This window comes from Phyllostomus hastatus, unplaced genomic scaffold (assembly GCF_019186645.2).
Source record: "Phyllostomus hastatus isolate PE091 unplaced genomic scaffold, TTU_PhHast_1.1 phas_scaffold_93, whole genome shotgun sequence".
NCBI classification, from domain to species: domain Eukaryota; kingdom Metazoa; phylum Chordata; class Mammalia; order Chiroptera; family Phyllostomidae; genus Phyllostomus; species Phyllostomus hastatus.
In genome coordinates this window covers 32,573,197-32,588,430 of record NW_025334042.1, presented here as the reverse complement: position 1 = coordinate 32,588,430, position 15,234 = coordinate 32,573,197, and the positions used below count along the sequence as shown (strand labels likewise).

Sequence of the window (15,234 nt, the reverse complement as noted above, 5' to 3'; positions counted from 1 at the left end):
TTACATTTTCTTCTCATCTTCCAGTTGAGAACAGGTTTGGAAAGAAGATAGGAAGTTTAAACTGCTATCGACCAATAATATTGAATAATAAAATTTATTTTGTGAACCATGAAATAGAATGATAAATCCTCACTAAGGGGGACAGAGCTCACATCACGAAAACAAAGAGATGTGGCTGGGCTGAACTGAAGGCTTTCAACTTTCATCTGAAGAGAAGGAAGAAAACGTTACACAAACTGTGAAACTGGCTATCACAGAAGAAGTTTGACAAAAGAAACACTTAAGTAAAAGGAAAGACCAAAAATTAGTAGGCCGGATGGTACTGACAAGCATTTCTAGGGTCTTGATTCATGAAGGCACACTCCAAAGTACTTAAGCATGTCACCTAAAGTGAAAATAAATCTATAGAACAAACAAGGAAAAATAATCTCATACATAACAACAAAATTTGATGGGTTGGAATTTACCCCTAGACTATAGCAGTGGAAAAACATGTAATAATAGGTACCATATCCATGGTATAAAGTGGAGAACACCATTTTTAGGAATGAAAAGTATTACGGCCCTACCTTCACTCTACCACTAGTAAGTGGCCATGCGACTTTAAAGAAGTTCCTTTTGTTCTGAGCCACAGACTCCTTACCTGAGAAATGGGGCAATTTATATCTATTTTCTAGGTTGCTATAAAAATTAAGTGGACTTTCATAGGTGCCTAGTACATGGAAAGCATTTTTTAAAAAGATGTCTTAAAAAAAACCACAAGATTAAAAAATAAACACCTATTTGGAAAACTAAAATCTGATAGGGTAACTTTGAGTAAAGTGTCAATGGAGAATTTTTAAGTATTATAAACCATATACTTCCAACCATCCAAACAGAAGGATGATATGCTCTTTTTATAGTAAAATGGACCAAAACTAAATAAACTTAACATCTTTGGGGGTAGAGGGGAGGGGAGAGTCAATCAAAGAAGAAAAAAAAATTGACTTAAAAGTACTGTATCTAAAATAGACTATAAATATTGAATAACTGTGGGATTAACAGTAAGTACTAAAATTAAATGATATATGAGTGAACATGAGTTAAAATATGCTATGGCTGACAAAAAGAGCTAATATCATCTTAAACTTACATTAACAGAAGTATCCAGAAAACAGAAGGCTCTACACTAGGCTATTTTAAATTGCACACTACCTTTAAGAGTTAATTAAGGCAGACATCCAGAAGACAGCAACTCAGGACTACATTACAAGGTGGTAGATATCTTCAGCCTAGAAATTATGTTTTAGGTTTTTAGCAGCAGGGTGATTTTGGCAGGGGAGTGCAGTGTGGAGAGTGGTGGTGCATAAGTGGTTGATGCCACAGGAATGAATTTCTGTGATGCCACAGAAGAGAATTTCAGTTCGCCGTACAAGAAGAAAATAACCAAAAAGTACAAGAGACTATCTTATGAGGCATGCTCCCCAAACCAGAAATGAATTTATAAAAAAATTTCAATTGTTAGAACATGATCTTTCAGGGGCCTCCTAAAATTCTAAGACAGTGAAGAATACTTCATTAATTCTGAATGCTCTAGGCTTCACATGAATTACTGATTAACTTTGTCAAAGATAAAAGTCTGAATTGCCAGCATAGAGAACCTAACAAGTGAGACCAGACTAACTCTAACATGAATCATAAGTTTTCCTGGTAATAACTGCCATAGTCTGAAAAAGAGTCTACCAATACTCTGTTTCCTAATATGTTAAATAATGCTGAATTTACAAGCATAGCCTATATAAATTTACTGCCCTACATTGTAAAATGCCTTTAATAAATATATCTGTAAAAATAGTGTTTATTCCCTTCTCAGTGATTTCTATAATTCCATAGTGAAATAATACACATTAGTCTGATAACTAATACTTTATTCACAATGCCTCATATTCAGATGGCGTGTGGGTTCTCTTCAGGCTCTGGAAATCTGAAAACACTAGTTTTGGAGTAACTATCCTCAACCCCCAAACACAATAAAATATCAGCAGTAATTAGATAAATGGTAACCAAATACCATCAGTAGACCCTGAGATTTTCTTCAGGATTTGTAGTTGAACTGGTTTTAGAAAAAGCAAAGAAAGTATACTCACATCTTGGCTCAGTCCTGAAAAGGTTTTCTGAAGCTCCTTGGCAAATTCTAAGTTATGTAGCACTTCTTCATATTTCTCTACCGCTTCCTACCAAATAAGAGAAGAAAACACCAATTCTGTTAACTTCTAAGTACAAATATGTCAAAATAAGTGTTTCTTAAAAACGTAAGAGATTTAAGACTTTACGAATTAGCCATTTCCTATATATAATAAAAAAAAAAGTAGCCCTGGCTGGTGTGGCTCAGATTGAGTGCTGGCCTGCAAACCAAAAGGTTGCCAGTGTAATTCCCCATCAGGGCACATGCCTGGGTTGCTGGCCAGGTTCCCCAACTGGGAGCCTGCAAGAGGCAACCAATCAATGTTTCTCTCCCCCTCTTTCTCCCTGCCTTCCCCTCCCTCTAAAAAGTAAATTTAAAAAGAGTAGAAAGAGTGTTTAGAAGTTAAAATTAAATTTTAAAATTTTATTTTATACTAGAAATCTGAGCCATAATAATAATGATAAAAATAATAATAGGACTGAGTCCCTATCACTAGAGTCTAAGGGGACTGAGTTTCAAGATTGCTGAAGCAACAGGATTTCCGTCAATATTCATTTACTATACAAATATAGTACACAAGTAGCAAAATGAGGATCACAGGTATGAATAAGCAACTTCAAGAAACATGCTATGGGGGAGTTCCAGCCAAGATGGAGGCATAGGCAGATACGCTTCTCTTTCTCACACAACCAAAAGAAGGAAAACAACCAGCTTAAAAACAAAAAACAACCAGGACTGCCAGAAAATCGAACTGTATGGAAATCCAACAACCAAGGAGTTAAAGAACAAACATTCATCCAGATGGGTAGGAGGGGCAAAGATGGACATCCAGGGCAGAGAAGACATGCGGCAAAGCAGCAGCAGGCAGACTGGGAAGGCAAGGCTGTGGCTGGCAGACAGGGTGGTCCCACATTCTCATGTGGATAAACCAGAAGGAACAACTGGGGAGCAAGACAGACTTGAGTAATCCAGGGTTCCAGCACAAAAACTTCTTGACTATAAAAATCTGTGGGGATTGCTACAGTGGGAAAAACTGCCAATCTCACAAAAAAAGTACATTAGAGGGGCCTATGGAGTCCTAAAACATACACAAGCCCACCCACCCAAGAACTCAGCAACAGGGCAGCACCTGAAAGGGTACAATTCTCCTGTAGGAAGCAGGGGAAGTGACTGAAAGCCAGCAGAGAGCTGAGCAAGCAGCACTATTCCCTATACAGCACCACAGTACACAGCACACAGTGTGTGCTTCCAGTACAAGTCACAGTGAAGTGACTTGTCCCATCCTGGTGAATAACTAAGGCTCTGCCCCTTACAACATAACAAGTGTGACAAGACAAAGAAATATGGTCCAAATGAAAGAACAGATCAAAACTCCAGAAAAAGAACTAAGCAACAAGGAGATATACCACCTATTAGATAGAGTTCAAAACACTAGTAATCAGGATGCTCACAGAAATGGTTGAGTATAGTCACAAAATAAAGGAAGAAGTGAAGGCTATACAAAAATAAATAAAGAAAAATACACAGGGAACCAACAGTGAAGGGAAGAAAACTGGGACTCAAATCAATTGTTTGGACCAGAAGAAGAAACAAACATCCATCTAGGACAGAATGAAGAAACAAGAATTCAAAAAAACGAGGAGAGGCTAAGGAGCCTCTGGGACAACTCTAAACATTCCAACATCCAAATTATAGGGGTACCAGAAGGAGAAGAGGAAGAACAACAAATTATGAACTTATTTGAAAAAATAATGAAGAACTCCCCCAATCTGACAAAGGAAATAAACTTCCAGGAAGTCCAGAAAGCTCAGAAAATCTCAAAGAAGTTGCACCCAAGGAAGCACACACCAAGGTACATCATAATTACACTACCCAAGATGAAAGGAGAGAATCTTAAAAGCAGCAAGAGAAAAGGACACAGTTGCCTACAAAGGAGTTCCCATAAGACTATGAGCCAATTTCTCAAAAGAAACCTTGCAGGCAAGAAGGGGCTAGAAGAAAGTATTCCAAGTCATGAAAGGCAAGGACCTACATCCAAGATTACTCTGTCCAGCAAAGCTATCATTTAGAATGGAAGGGCAGATAAAGTGCTTCCCAGATAAGGTCAAGTTAAAGGAGTTCTTCATCACCAAGCCCTTAATACATGAAGGGACTTATTTAAGAAAAAGAAGAAGATCAAAAATATGAACAGTAAAATGACAAAAAAATTCACAAGCATCAACAACTGAACCTGAAAAAAAAAAAAAGAAACTAAACAAACAACTAGAAGAGGAACAGAATCACAGAAATGGAGATCACACGAAGGGTTATCTTCGGGGAAGGGGAGAGAGAAAAATGCAGGAAAAAGCACAGGGAATAAGAAGCATAATTGGTAGGTACATAATAGACAGAAGAGGTTAAGAACAGTATAGGAAATAGAGAAGCCAAAGAACTTATATGTACGACCAATGGACATGAACTAAGCAAGAGAATGCTAGAAGGAATGGCGGTACCGTGCGGAGAGGAATAAAGAGGAGAAAAAAAATGGGAGAACTATAATAGCATAATCAATAAAATATACTTTAAAAAAAGAAATTTATACTATGGTAGAAGAGACTTATAAACAATTACCTATAACAGACAAAATTAGATGAGACTGTAACAAAAATATAAAATTTAAAGAGGCAAATTTATATAACAGTATTATTAGTATTATTCATTATAGCCCAAAACAGAAATAACCCCAAAATCCAGCAACTGGTAAGTGGGTAAACAAAATGTGGTATAACCATACAAAAAAATACTCATCAACAATAAAAAGAAATGAATTATTCAATATGCTCTAACACAGATGAACCTAAATAGACATAATACTGAGTCAAAGAAGCCAGATGTGGAAGAAATACCCAGAAAAAATCAAATTTATAGAGACAGAAAGCAAATAAGGGCACAAAAGAGAACTTGGAGGGGTTATAAAAATGTCCTAAAACTGAACTGTTATGATAGCTGCATAAATCTACAAATTTACTATAATTCATTGAATTCTAGTTACACTGGGTTAATTTCCTGATATGTATAGAATACCTCAATAAAGCTGTTTTTTTAAAGTCCGATAATATTAAGTCTTTACAAATATATAAAGCAATGGGAACTCCTATTTACTAACAATATTAGACTAAATTGGTACAATAATTTTGGGAAACAGTTTGGCATTTTTAGCTCTGAAATTCACTATAAGTATGTACCCAGAAAAAATCTTGCACCTATGTCTCAATAACACATGTAAGATTGCTCAAAGTAGAATACCAAAACATGACAGCAAACAATTCAAACATCCATCCATATTTTTAAGGATTTTATTTATTTATTTGTAGAGAGAGGGGAAGGGAGGGAGAAAAAGAGGGGGAGAAACATCAATCAATAGAGGCCCAGACTGGGACCGGAGCCTGCAACCCAGGTATGTGAAGCGACCGGGAATCGAACAGATAACCTTTCACCTTGCAGGACGATGTCCAACCAACTGAGCCACACTGGTCAGGGCTCAAACACCCACCTCTTTACAGACTGAGAAGAGAAAAGCAAATGATATATCGCTGTTTGCATCAATAAAAAAAATCCTGACCCTGAGTAAAAAAGGCAAACTGCAGAATATATGACAGTATTTATGATAAGGTACAAAAAAGCAACTCTAACAGATTAAAGGGTAACACACAAGTGCTGTTAAAAGCAAAGTAAGAAGGGGGAAAAGTTCAGGGTCAAATTACAGGAAAGAGTACTACTAAGGAGCTTCAACGGTTTTAGAATAATGTACTAGGAAAAATCACAGCCTTAAAAATGAATCAGTTGGGGAAGAGGAAATGAATAAATCACTCAACTCAGAAAATGAAGCAAATAAACCAAGAAAAGCAGAAAGATAAAAGGAAAAGAGAAAAAACAAAGTAAGTCTAAAATCTGGCTTAATTTTTTTTAAAAAACGACTACCTAACTTAAATAAGAGTCACCTGAGGAAATACAACTATACAAAAATTAGAAACAGAAATACAAACAGAATTTTATTAAAAAATTACTTTGCCCCAATATGTGCCAATAAATTTTTGAAACTGGATGAAATAAGTAAATTTCAAGGAAAAGTTTGAAAAGTTGACTCCCCACCAAAATTTAACCTATCAATTTTCAAAGAAAAAAAATAGAGAGTATTACTCCAAACTCACACCTCCTCAAAAGAAAAGCATGTTCAGATAGTTTCACAGAACAATTCAACCAAATTTGAAAGGCCATGCATTATGGAAGCACTAACATGACAGTAAAAGAAAGGGGTGGATAAACAGGTAGAGGACAAAGGATTTTTAGAGCAGTGATAGTATTTTGTACAATACTGTAATCGTGGATACATGCCTTCACACATCTCTCCAAACCCACAGACTACACAACACCAAAAGTAAGCCCTAAATGTAAACTGTGGACTTGAAGTGATGAGGATGGGTAAACACCGAATTTGCAACAAGTGCGCCCCTCAGGTAAGGAGCGTTGGTAGTGAAGGAGGCTGGGCAAAAGTGGGGTTGGAGTGTACGAAATTTTCTATACTTTCTGCTCAATTTGGCTGTGAACCTATAACTGCTCAAAAAATAAGGTCTGTTTTTGTTTTAAAAAAAAGGAAAAAGCAAAAGTAAAGGCCCCAAAAGTATGTGTATTAAACCAAGTTTTATAGAAAATGGAAAAAAGCAGGAAGAATATTTGTTTATATAGGCTTAGCGAAACTGAACAGATATATAAGAATCTATTAGAAACCATTATTTTGTAAGATCAGGACTGAACAAAGGAGTGAAAAAACTCTTTTTTAATATTTTCTAATTTCTAAACTCTGTGAATTATTAGCAATTTTTAAACCTAAACTTAGATCTTCTTAATTAAATACTACACTCCTGAGAGCTATTATCTGAGAGGTCAGATTACATAATTTTTCTGCTTCTGATTCATCTGCATTTTCTAAATTTCTATCTTAAACATTTAATGCTTGTATGAGATATTATTTCTCAAAAGTACACAAACATCTAGAAACCCAATATTCAGTCAGTTTATATTTTAGTAAATCTGTATGTAATAATCCATATGCCTGCTTTATACTACACACTATCCTAAGTACTAGAAGAACAGCAGTGAGCAGACAAAAATTTCTAATGGAATTTGGTAAGGGAAGAAGAGATAGACGAAACTTTAGTTTGTCAGAGAAGCGCTTCTATGAAGAAAGCTGACACAAGGAAAGTAGGTAAGGATTATGAATGGGAAAATGGAGGTACAGTGTTGTCAGGACAGGCCTTACTGAGATGACCTTCATATAAAAAGCTGAAGGTGGGAATTGAGCTATTTAGACATCTGGGGGGGTGGGGAGAACCATCTCAGGCAGTAGAAACAGCACATGCAAAGCCCTGAAGTGGATGTGTACCTGCAGTATCTGAGGAACAGCAAGAAGGCGTGTAACTGGGAGAGAGAAGTATAAGAAAGGCAATAAAGATGTGAAAGGAAGTGGGGAGCATTTTACAGGGCTTAGGCCATAGTCACCCTGATGGGAACCAATGGGGGCTTCTGAGCAGAGCAATGACCATCTGACTTGCATGTGAACAAGATTCCTGAGGCTATTATATTGAGAATAGACTTGAAGAGAGAGGGCAGAACAGAAAAACCTGTGAAGAAGCCATTACAGCAATGCAGATGAAAGAGGACATGGCTTGAACCAGGGTAACAGAAGCAGAAATTTATAAAAAATGGTCAGTTCCTAAATTTATTTTGAAGGTTGAACTGATCGAACTTGCCAATGGGCTAGATGTAAAGTATCAAGAGAACAATAAGAAATTCTCCCAGGTTTCTTGGCAACTCCATGCTAAACCATCAAGCCATTAACTGACATAAACTAAGATTAAAGGGGACACAGGTTTTGGGGAACAGGGTGAAACCAGATGTCAAATACACAACTGGACATAGGGATCCGGAGTTCAGAAAACTACTCTATTGGCAATACAAAGTTGGCAGTTGGCAGCATATTTCTCAAAACAAAAATCAAAGTTAATACTACAGAACAACAAGTAGTTATGAAGACAGAAAAAAAAATATTGAGACTAAAGTTTGGCTGGAGCTCTGAAATATAACATGTCCTTGACATTTCTCAGAGAGCTAGCATGAGAATCACCAATCTCCCCACCCTCATCTCCCATATTCCCACCAGGTCAACAATACTGCCATAATAGAACACATTCCTCAATAATATTTACACAGAGAAGAGTTGTATCACTTAAAAAGTTATTGAACATACCATGACTACTCGTAAACAAAGCCATGTTAAAATGCTGAATGTCCAGCTAAGTCCTCTCACCAGCTATGTGAGCACATCATTCTCAGAGCTCACACAATTCAAATCTGTGCCTCAGCAAAATTATAATTTACTGCATCACAATAATTCAAGGCCAGTGAAGAAGAGTCAATGTGGCAAGGGAGAAGTCCTTGACTTTCAGTGTCTATGATACACAACTAAAAATCTTTGTTGGAAAAGAGAGAAGACAATAGATGTACAAGCTAGGGCAAGTAACTTTTAGATTAATTTGTCCCTTCTCAGCCAGGAGATGTGGTCAAGTCAAAATGGCAAACATCAATGACACTTTTTTTTTACATTTCCATATTGCAAAAGTTCTCCTCCACCAAATTAGATATAATTTGCAATTACCAAGTATAGTATGGACAAGTTAAATAACATTTTTCAAAGTTATAAATAGTCTAATATGTATAGTAAGGTTTTTAAAAAAACCAGATATCACTCTTCTTTTTTGGCCTATCAATTTTTGGTCTCATAAAGTCTAGCTTCAGTTTTACTAAGAAAAGGAAACCAGCAAGCTTGACCAAAAATTATAAAATCACTTACCAATTGGTCTGGATTAAGTTGTTCTCCATTTTTCAGGCGATCCTTGTAATCTTCCAATTTGAGCTACAAAAGAGACTTGTATCTATTATAGACTGATATAAAATTCTGAAGCAAATAAACTAAATACCAGACTTTATTTCTTATGAAAACAAAGTTCTTGAAGTAAGCTATCCATCTGCAAAAGTACCGTTTCACTGCAAAACAGGCAGCGACTGAGCATGTGAGTTCCAGTTAAGGGGGAAAAAACATTATACACGTGAACATTAGACTGGAATTACAAAAGTTAAGTAGTAAAACCCTTTTCTCATACTAGCTTCTGTATGTATTTGGACTACAGAGACTTAACTAGTCAGTCATACTCCCTTAACTGAGTGGTGCTCAGTCAGGGGCAGCTTTGTCCCCAGGGAGATCTGGCAATGTCTGGAGATACTTTTGGTTGTCACAACTTGGGGGATGGCAGAAAGATGCACAGTGTTAGTGGCATCTTGTGGGTAGAGTTAAGGGATGTTGCTGAACATCCTAAAACACACAGGACAGCCACACACAACAAAGAATTATCCAGCACAAAATGTCAATAGTGCTGAGACTGAGAAACCCTGCTTTAACCTCATGCTTAAACCATTAGTTACCTGTTGATTTATGTGGCATTAGTTGGATAGGAAACTTCCTAATGGAAGTACAGAAATGTAAAAGATTTCTTTTCTAGCATTATAGTAGCCTCAAAATAAAGCTATTTTTATATTAAATTTGATATTTAGTAAACACAATTGTCCCCATAAAAATGACATGAGCCACAATGTTTAGGCTCTTCCCATTTGACTTTTAGAGTTTTAAAATGCTTTCCTAGAAGCTTGAAACAAAACGTTTGGTACTGTCAGACAGGTATTCAAGGAGGCAGCATAATTAAGCCTGAGAGTGTAAGTACACGTGTACACGTAGTTCCTCCACCTGGGAGAAGACGTTAATGAGTCTCCATCAACAGATCCTGCGCTAACTAGTTTCCCATTAGTGGCAGGGAATTTGTGCTGACCCAGGCACCCTCGCCTTATCACACTTGTGATCAACTGCATGCATTCCAAAGACAGCTGGCACAGCCAGGGCTACAGAGAAGCTACCAGTGACTGGCCCTTCTGCACTACCTCCCTGTATATATATTTTTTTTAATTTTTTTAAAGAAGCAGTTTTAATCAAACTCTTTTAAAAAATCTCTTTAAGCTCCTCCATTAAAAGCAACTTTCCTCACTTTAACTAGGTCTTGAATAAAAATATTTAAGAGTTCCTAGGTCAGAGAGGTAATGACTCACCTTATTATCACAAGCACAGAGAACCGCAACACAACAAAGCAACATGCAGTACTGTTTCACAGGCCACATGACTCAGGAAATGAAGAATGATTTGGATCTTTACTATAACGTTAGGCTGATTATAACCCCTGAGTCCCTTTACAAGGCTCTCAACAATGCCTTCACCTACCAATCTTAAAACATCACCTAGCAACACAAAAATTGGTGCTAAAACATTTTCTGGCTCTACCATCATTAAAGCTTCCAATGACTGCAGCGTCTATACTGCAATATCAACTGCTGCAGAAAGTCACAGGAAAATGAGCTAAAAAATCAGGCAATCTATGAAAAGAAACATTAATACCACACTCAAGGAATTAATATGACTCAAGGTAGCTAGCTTTTCAAGTATTTCAATAGTAGCATGCATAATTCTACTATGAAGAATATTTTTATTCACTTATGCTGACAAATCAAACAGAAAATGTTTAATATATCCAATATTTGGCCTGTTTATATGTTTTCAGCCAGCTAAATCCCAAAGTTAGTTAATTCTTTAGGAAGTAATCTATGAGCCCTTACTGAATGCCAAAATGTCAGTCCCTTAATCCATATTTAAAATGGTACATATACCTAGCTGGGAGGGGGAGTGGATGGGGGTAAGTTACCTTCTTTTTCTCAATGTTTCTAATTTTGTGTTTAAGGCATATGAGTCCATTATCAATATAGGTCTCATACGCTTGAGAAGGAGAGGAAACAGAACCGAGAGGAGACTGCAGGGGGCTGACGGCTCGCTGGCTTTCCCCATGCTGATTGTGGTTCACTTGGGGCTTGGCAGACTTCATATTCCCCTCTCTTCCCTCCTCTGAACAGCCTGAAGGTGACTGGCAACCAAAAGAAGACAGCTGCACCATTGAAACAGTGGATCCTGAAGGAGGGAAGGAAAAAAGTTAAGCATCAAAGTAAACTAAGACTATAGGGGCACATCCAGGCTTTAACTTCCCTGAAAAATCCAGACCCACTCCTTCAAAATTTCCACAGAAGCGAGCTAAATGGTGCTTTAGACAGCCGGCTTCTACCTCACTACCTGTAATGCAATCAGTGCCAAGGACTAGCTCCTTTATGCAGGCAAAATCTACAACACAGGCAACATTTCCAGAAATTCAATTTTCCACATACGGAGGAAGAACTGCTCATCAAGCAATGGCTTCAGAGCTTCTGTTCTCATAACAGTAGTCTGCAGTCCGAATTTCTACGGTCAGGTGATGGCACAAAAAAATAAGCTTTCCCCACTGGGACCGTAAGGCAGCCATTCCAACCTCTTTACATTATCCCCCACCACCAGGCTCAACCCCTATCACTAACATTTTTTAAAATCCCGAACACACAATTTTTTAGAGCTCTCACCCACTAACTGAAAAGTAGCTTCTTGAACAAGAATGCTAACTCCCCTTTGCTTGCTCTGGGGTCTACAAGGCAAGTCTGTCCCTACTGTACATTTGCAGTGAGGTACTCTCTCAAGCTGCGAGCGCCCCAAGCTAGTTTTCTGTTCTCTTTTAAACTAACCCATAACCACTCACAGTCACCCGGTTTTAGGGGTCATCTTGGGGAGCCTGGCACGGCCCTGGTCAGTGGCCCTTGCACACCCTTCCTCCTCACGCGTAGAAGGTACCCATCCCACCCCTCTTTGGAGCATCCCCAAAGTAAGGGCACAACGGGTCCCATGCACATCAGCGCTGATCCCAAATCCCCGCAGGGGCCCGCGCGAGAAGCGCCTCCACCCAACACCCCGAGGGCACCCACCCCGGTCCTCCCTCAGCCCTTTGGACGCCGAGGCATTGGACGGAAGCCACTTCTGCAGGTGCCTCCTCAGGAGAGGCGTACCTAGAAAAAAGCGCGCAGGCCACCTGCCTTGAGGGACCCGCCCCGAGGACGGGGAGCCGTCTCTCCACCTCACCGCAGCGGCGACCACCCAGCCCTGCCCACCCTCGCCAGGCCAGCCGCCTCCTCCAGCCGCCCAGCTTCACCTCCGCAGGCCGCCGAGGCCGCTGCGGCTGCTGCGGCTGCCGCAGACCCGGCCCGCCTTCGAACGCGGGAGGGAGCCAGGAGAGCCGCGGTGGTGGACGGCAGCCACCCCGCCCTAGCGTCCCCGCCCCGCCAGCGGCGTCCGCGGCGCCCCGCGCTGCGCCGACTCAGCGCTCTCGCCCAGGCCAGCGCTTCACGCCGCGCTAGGCTTTTATAGGCGCGCTCCCTTGAACGCGCACGCGCATGCTCCCGCAGCCCCCTGCGGCCCCGCACCGCCTCTTTCCGGTGCCCCCCGCCTTGGTCGCGGCCGGCCTCGGCCTGGGGGCGTTTATTTCAATTCCAGCTGCGCCGGGAAATCGGTCGCGAGAGGGCGTGTTCTGCCCGCGGTTGCGCAGATCGAGGGGCACCTGATGGGGCCGGTGTGACGCGGAGAGCCGACCCGCCGTAGACCCCGACGCCCCGCGGGACCTTGCTGATTGCAAACAGTAATAATTGCCTGTGCGGCCTCGAACAGGTGATTTCGATCACTCGAAGGGGGCCGCGTGCCTTTTGTAGAATTGCCAGTTAAACCGAGCCTGAGCCAGTGGCGGTTTAGATGGGCACTCTTGGGATGCAGGGAGAGGTGCCTTTGCCCCCACCACCCCCACTCACCCCCAGTTATTCCATCCTTCACAGTACCACAGGGAAAATCCACGTGTCCAAAGAAAGGACTCAGCCTGTGAGAGCAGAATGCCCCAACATTGCCATAAAAACGGAGTGGGTGACTCCGCAACATTCAGTAATGATTGTGTTTATATAAGGCTGTTTGATTTGCTGCTTTGACACAGGAATTCGTTGGCGTGCAGAGAAAAAAAAACTGATGAAAAGAATCCTGGTCAAGTTGCATACAGTAAAAAAAAAAAGCCTGGAAATACGTTAGTGTTTCTGAAGGAAGAGATGGTGTTTCTCATACCAAACGAATAAGAGGAGGAAAAACAAACAAACAAACAAACAAACAAAAAGCCTCACCACCCACTATCACTTCAGCCCCAACCTGTCCAGCTGCTACACAAATAAAATTATTTTAGGTTCTGTCCCTGAGACTGATAAGAATTATTTAGACTAGAAAGAGAAGAACAGAGAAAACTCAGAAGTGTAATCAAGGAGACGAAGGTGTCCAATTTAAAAAGTGTTGGCTGAGCCCACACAAAAATCGTCATGATTTTTAACAATTCTTGATACAGTATTTTCCAGTTGTGTTCTTTTCAGTCCTAGTAATGTAATATACTTTAATGTTGCATTTTTGCTTTGCATCTCTGAATCCTATATGTATTCTTGAGGGCCAGGCAAATAAGAGATTGCTGATTTATTTCACCGTTTATAAATCACGAAAGAAGATACTGAAAATAAGTGGAGGAAGGCTATACCTTCATCCTTGACAAAAAAACAAAACAGTGGGCATAGCAAAAAAAAAAAAAGTGAAGGACACCCTCTTGCATCAATGAGTAGGTACAAAGTTACAGCACAGGTTATGCCTATTGGAGCCAGATTTAATACTGAATCTAAAGATGGTAGTTTAATCCTATTAATTGCCTTATGATTGACCAAGAGAAAAAACTGTCCCTTGGGTCATACAGACCTAGACATAGATCCTCAATATCTCACTAAATAGAATAATTCTGAATAAATCTATACAGATTTATTTCCCAACATGGATTCAGAAAATGAATCAAAAAGAATGCAAAAGCAAAAAGTATATTTCCAGCACAATAAGGTAGTCTGTATAAGCATAGCATAACATTTGTAAGGGATTGTACGTCAGTAGATAATGTTGTCTTCTGAAAAAAAATTTAAAAAGTGATTCAGGAAACAAAAAACATTCCTCCCTGCCAAAGAAGATCTTTAAAACCACTGAATCTGGCTCACTTTAAAAGCAAATCCCCCCCCACCAATTTTTATTTGTCAAGGGTTTTGTTTATTTCCTCTCCCCAGCACCCTACTTCCTACAGCACCTTGGTTTGTCCTGCCAACTGCAAGGCAGTATTTGTGGAAAGCCTCCAAGCTTTGCAAGGAATTGCTATATTTAAAATGATAAAAGTTGTTTCAGATCAGTGTAGAAAGAATACAGTCACTCATTCAACAGATATTTACTGTTATGTATCAGTTACTTCTCAATAAAGCTGGGGGGGGGCAAATATTCATAGGGCACCAGCTGTGTCTTGGGTGATAGGGATTCAATCATGAGTGAGACAAATATCGCCCTGTCTTCATGGAGCTGAGTAGGAATTCAATAAAAGCTACAGGAATAAATAGCAAAAACAACCAACTCAATAAAGTAGAAAAATAAAAATACTAACAATTTATAATGGATGGCTTGATTTCTATAAAAACAGCCAAACTATACATCCCTTGGAAATGAGAGGGTTTTAAATATGCATTGTCTGGCAAACATATGTTCCTGCAGAGATGGCTATGCTGTCATCACTTAAAATTGATCTAACTCCATGTTGCTGAAACTGGAAAGATGAATTTACCAAAAGACATTGCAGCTGGTAGTATATGAGTGGAGATACAAAAGAATTGTCTTAGATATTTTGTTATGAGAGGGAGAAATCTGCTTCTCAGTGGCTCTACAAGACTTTGTGGAGTGTTGCCACTCACAAAAAAAAAAAAAGAGAGAGAGAAGAGACCAAGAAAACTAGCAAAAAGGCTGTGAAGGATAGAGATCCCCCGGGAACAGTTCACATAATAAAGTTGTGTTAAAATATTGCACTTCCTTATACTTTCAGATTCATGGGGTGTCTCTTCACATATTGAGGAAAAAAACTTAGGAAAGTACAGGATTGAGCAATACAGACTTCAGGTAGGAAAAAAAGTTGCCATAATAGTTGAAA

At 39.5% G+C, this 15,234-nt stretch overlaps 1 protein-coding gene across 16 annotated transcripts in view; it reads right to left on the bottom strand.

Annotated features, from left to right (window-relative positions):
- The window catches only part of CAPRIN2 (caprin family member 2), a 39,794-nt gene extending 27,312 nt beyond the window's left edge, over nucleotides 1–12,482 (bottom strand). For 7 of the 16 annotated variants that reach the window (XM_045829903.1, XM_045829904.1, XM_045829908.1 and 4 more), the window contains exons 1-4: nucleotides 12,364–12,482; nucleotides 11,005–11,264; nucleotides 9,054–9,116; nucleotides 2,127–2,213 (exon numbers count right to left, since the gene is read on the bottom strand). In XM_045829903.1, coding sequence (XP_045685859.1) covers nucleotides 2,127–2,213; nucleotides 9,054–9,116; nucleotides 11,005–11,250 — 396 coding nt within the window. In that variant the 5' untranslated portion in view covers nucleotides 11,251–11,264; nucleotides 12,364–12,482. Of the gene's footprint in view, nucleotides 1–2,126; nucleotides 2,214–9,053; nucleotides 9,117–11,004; nucleotides 11,265–12,220; nucleotides 12,298–12,363 lie in introns of those variants that run through there. The other 9 variants (XM_045829899.1, XM_045829898.1, XM_045829900.1 and 6 more) reach the window with 3 other exon arrangements.
- Between the last annotated feature and the right edge of the window lie 2,752 nt (nucleotides 12,483–15,234).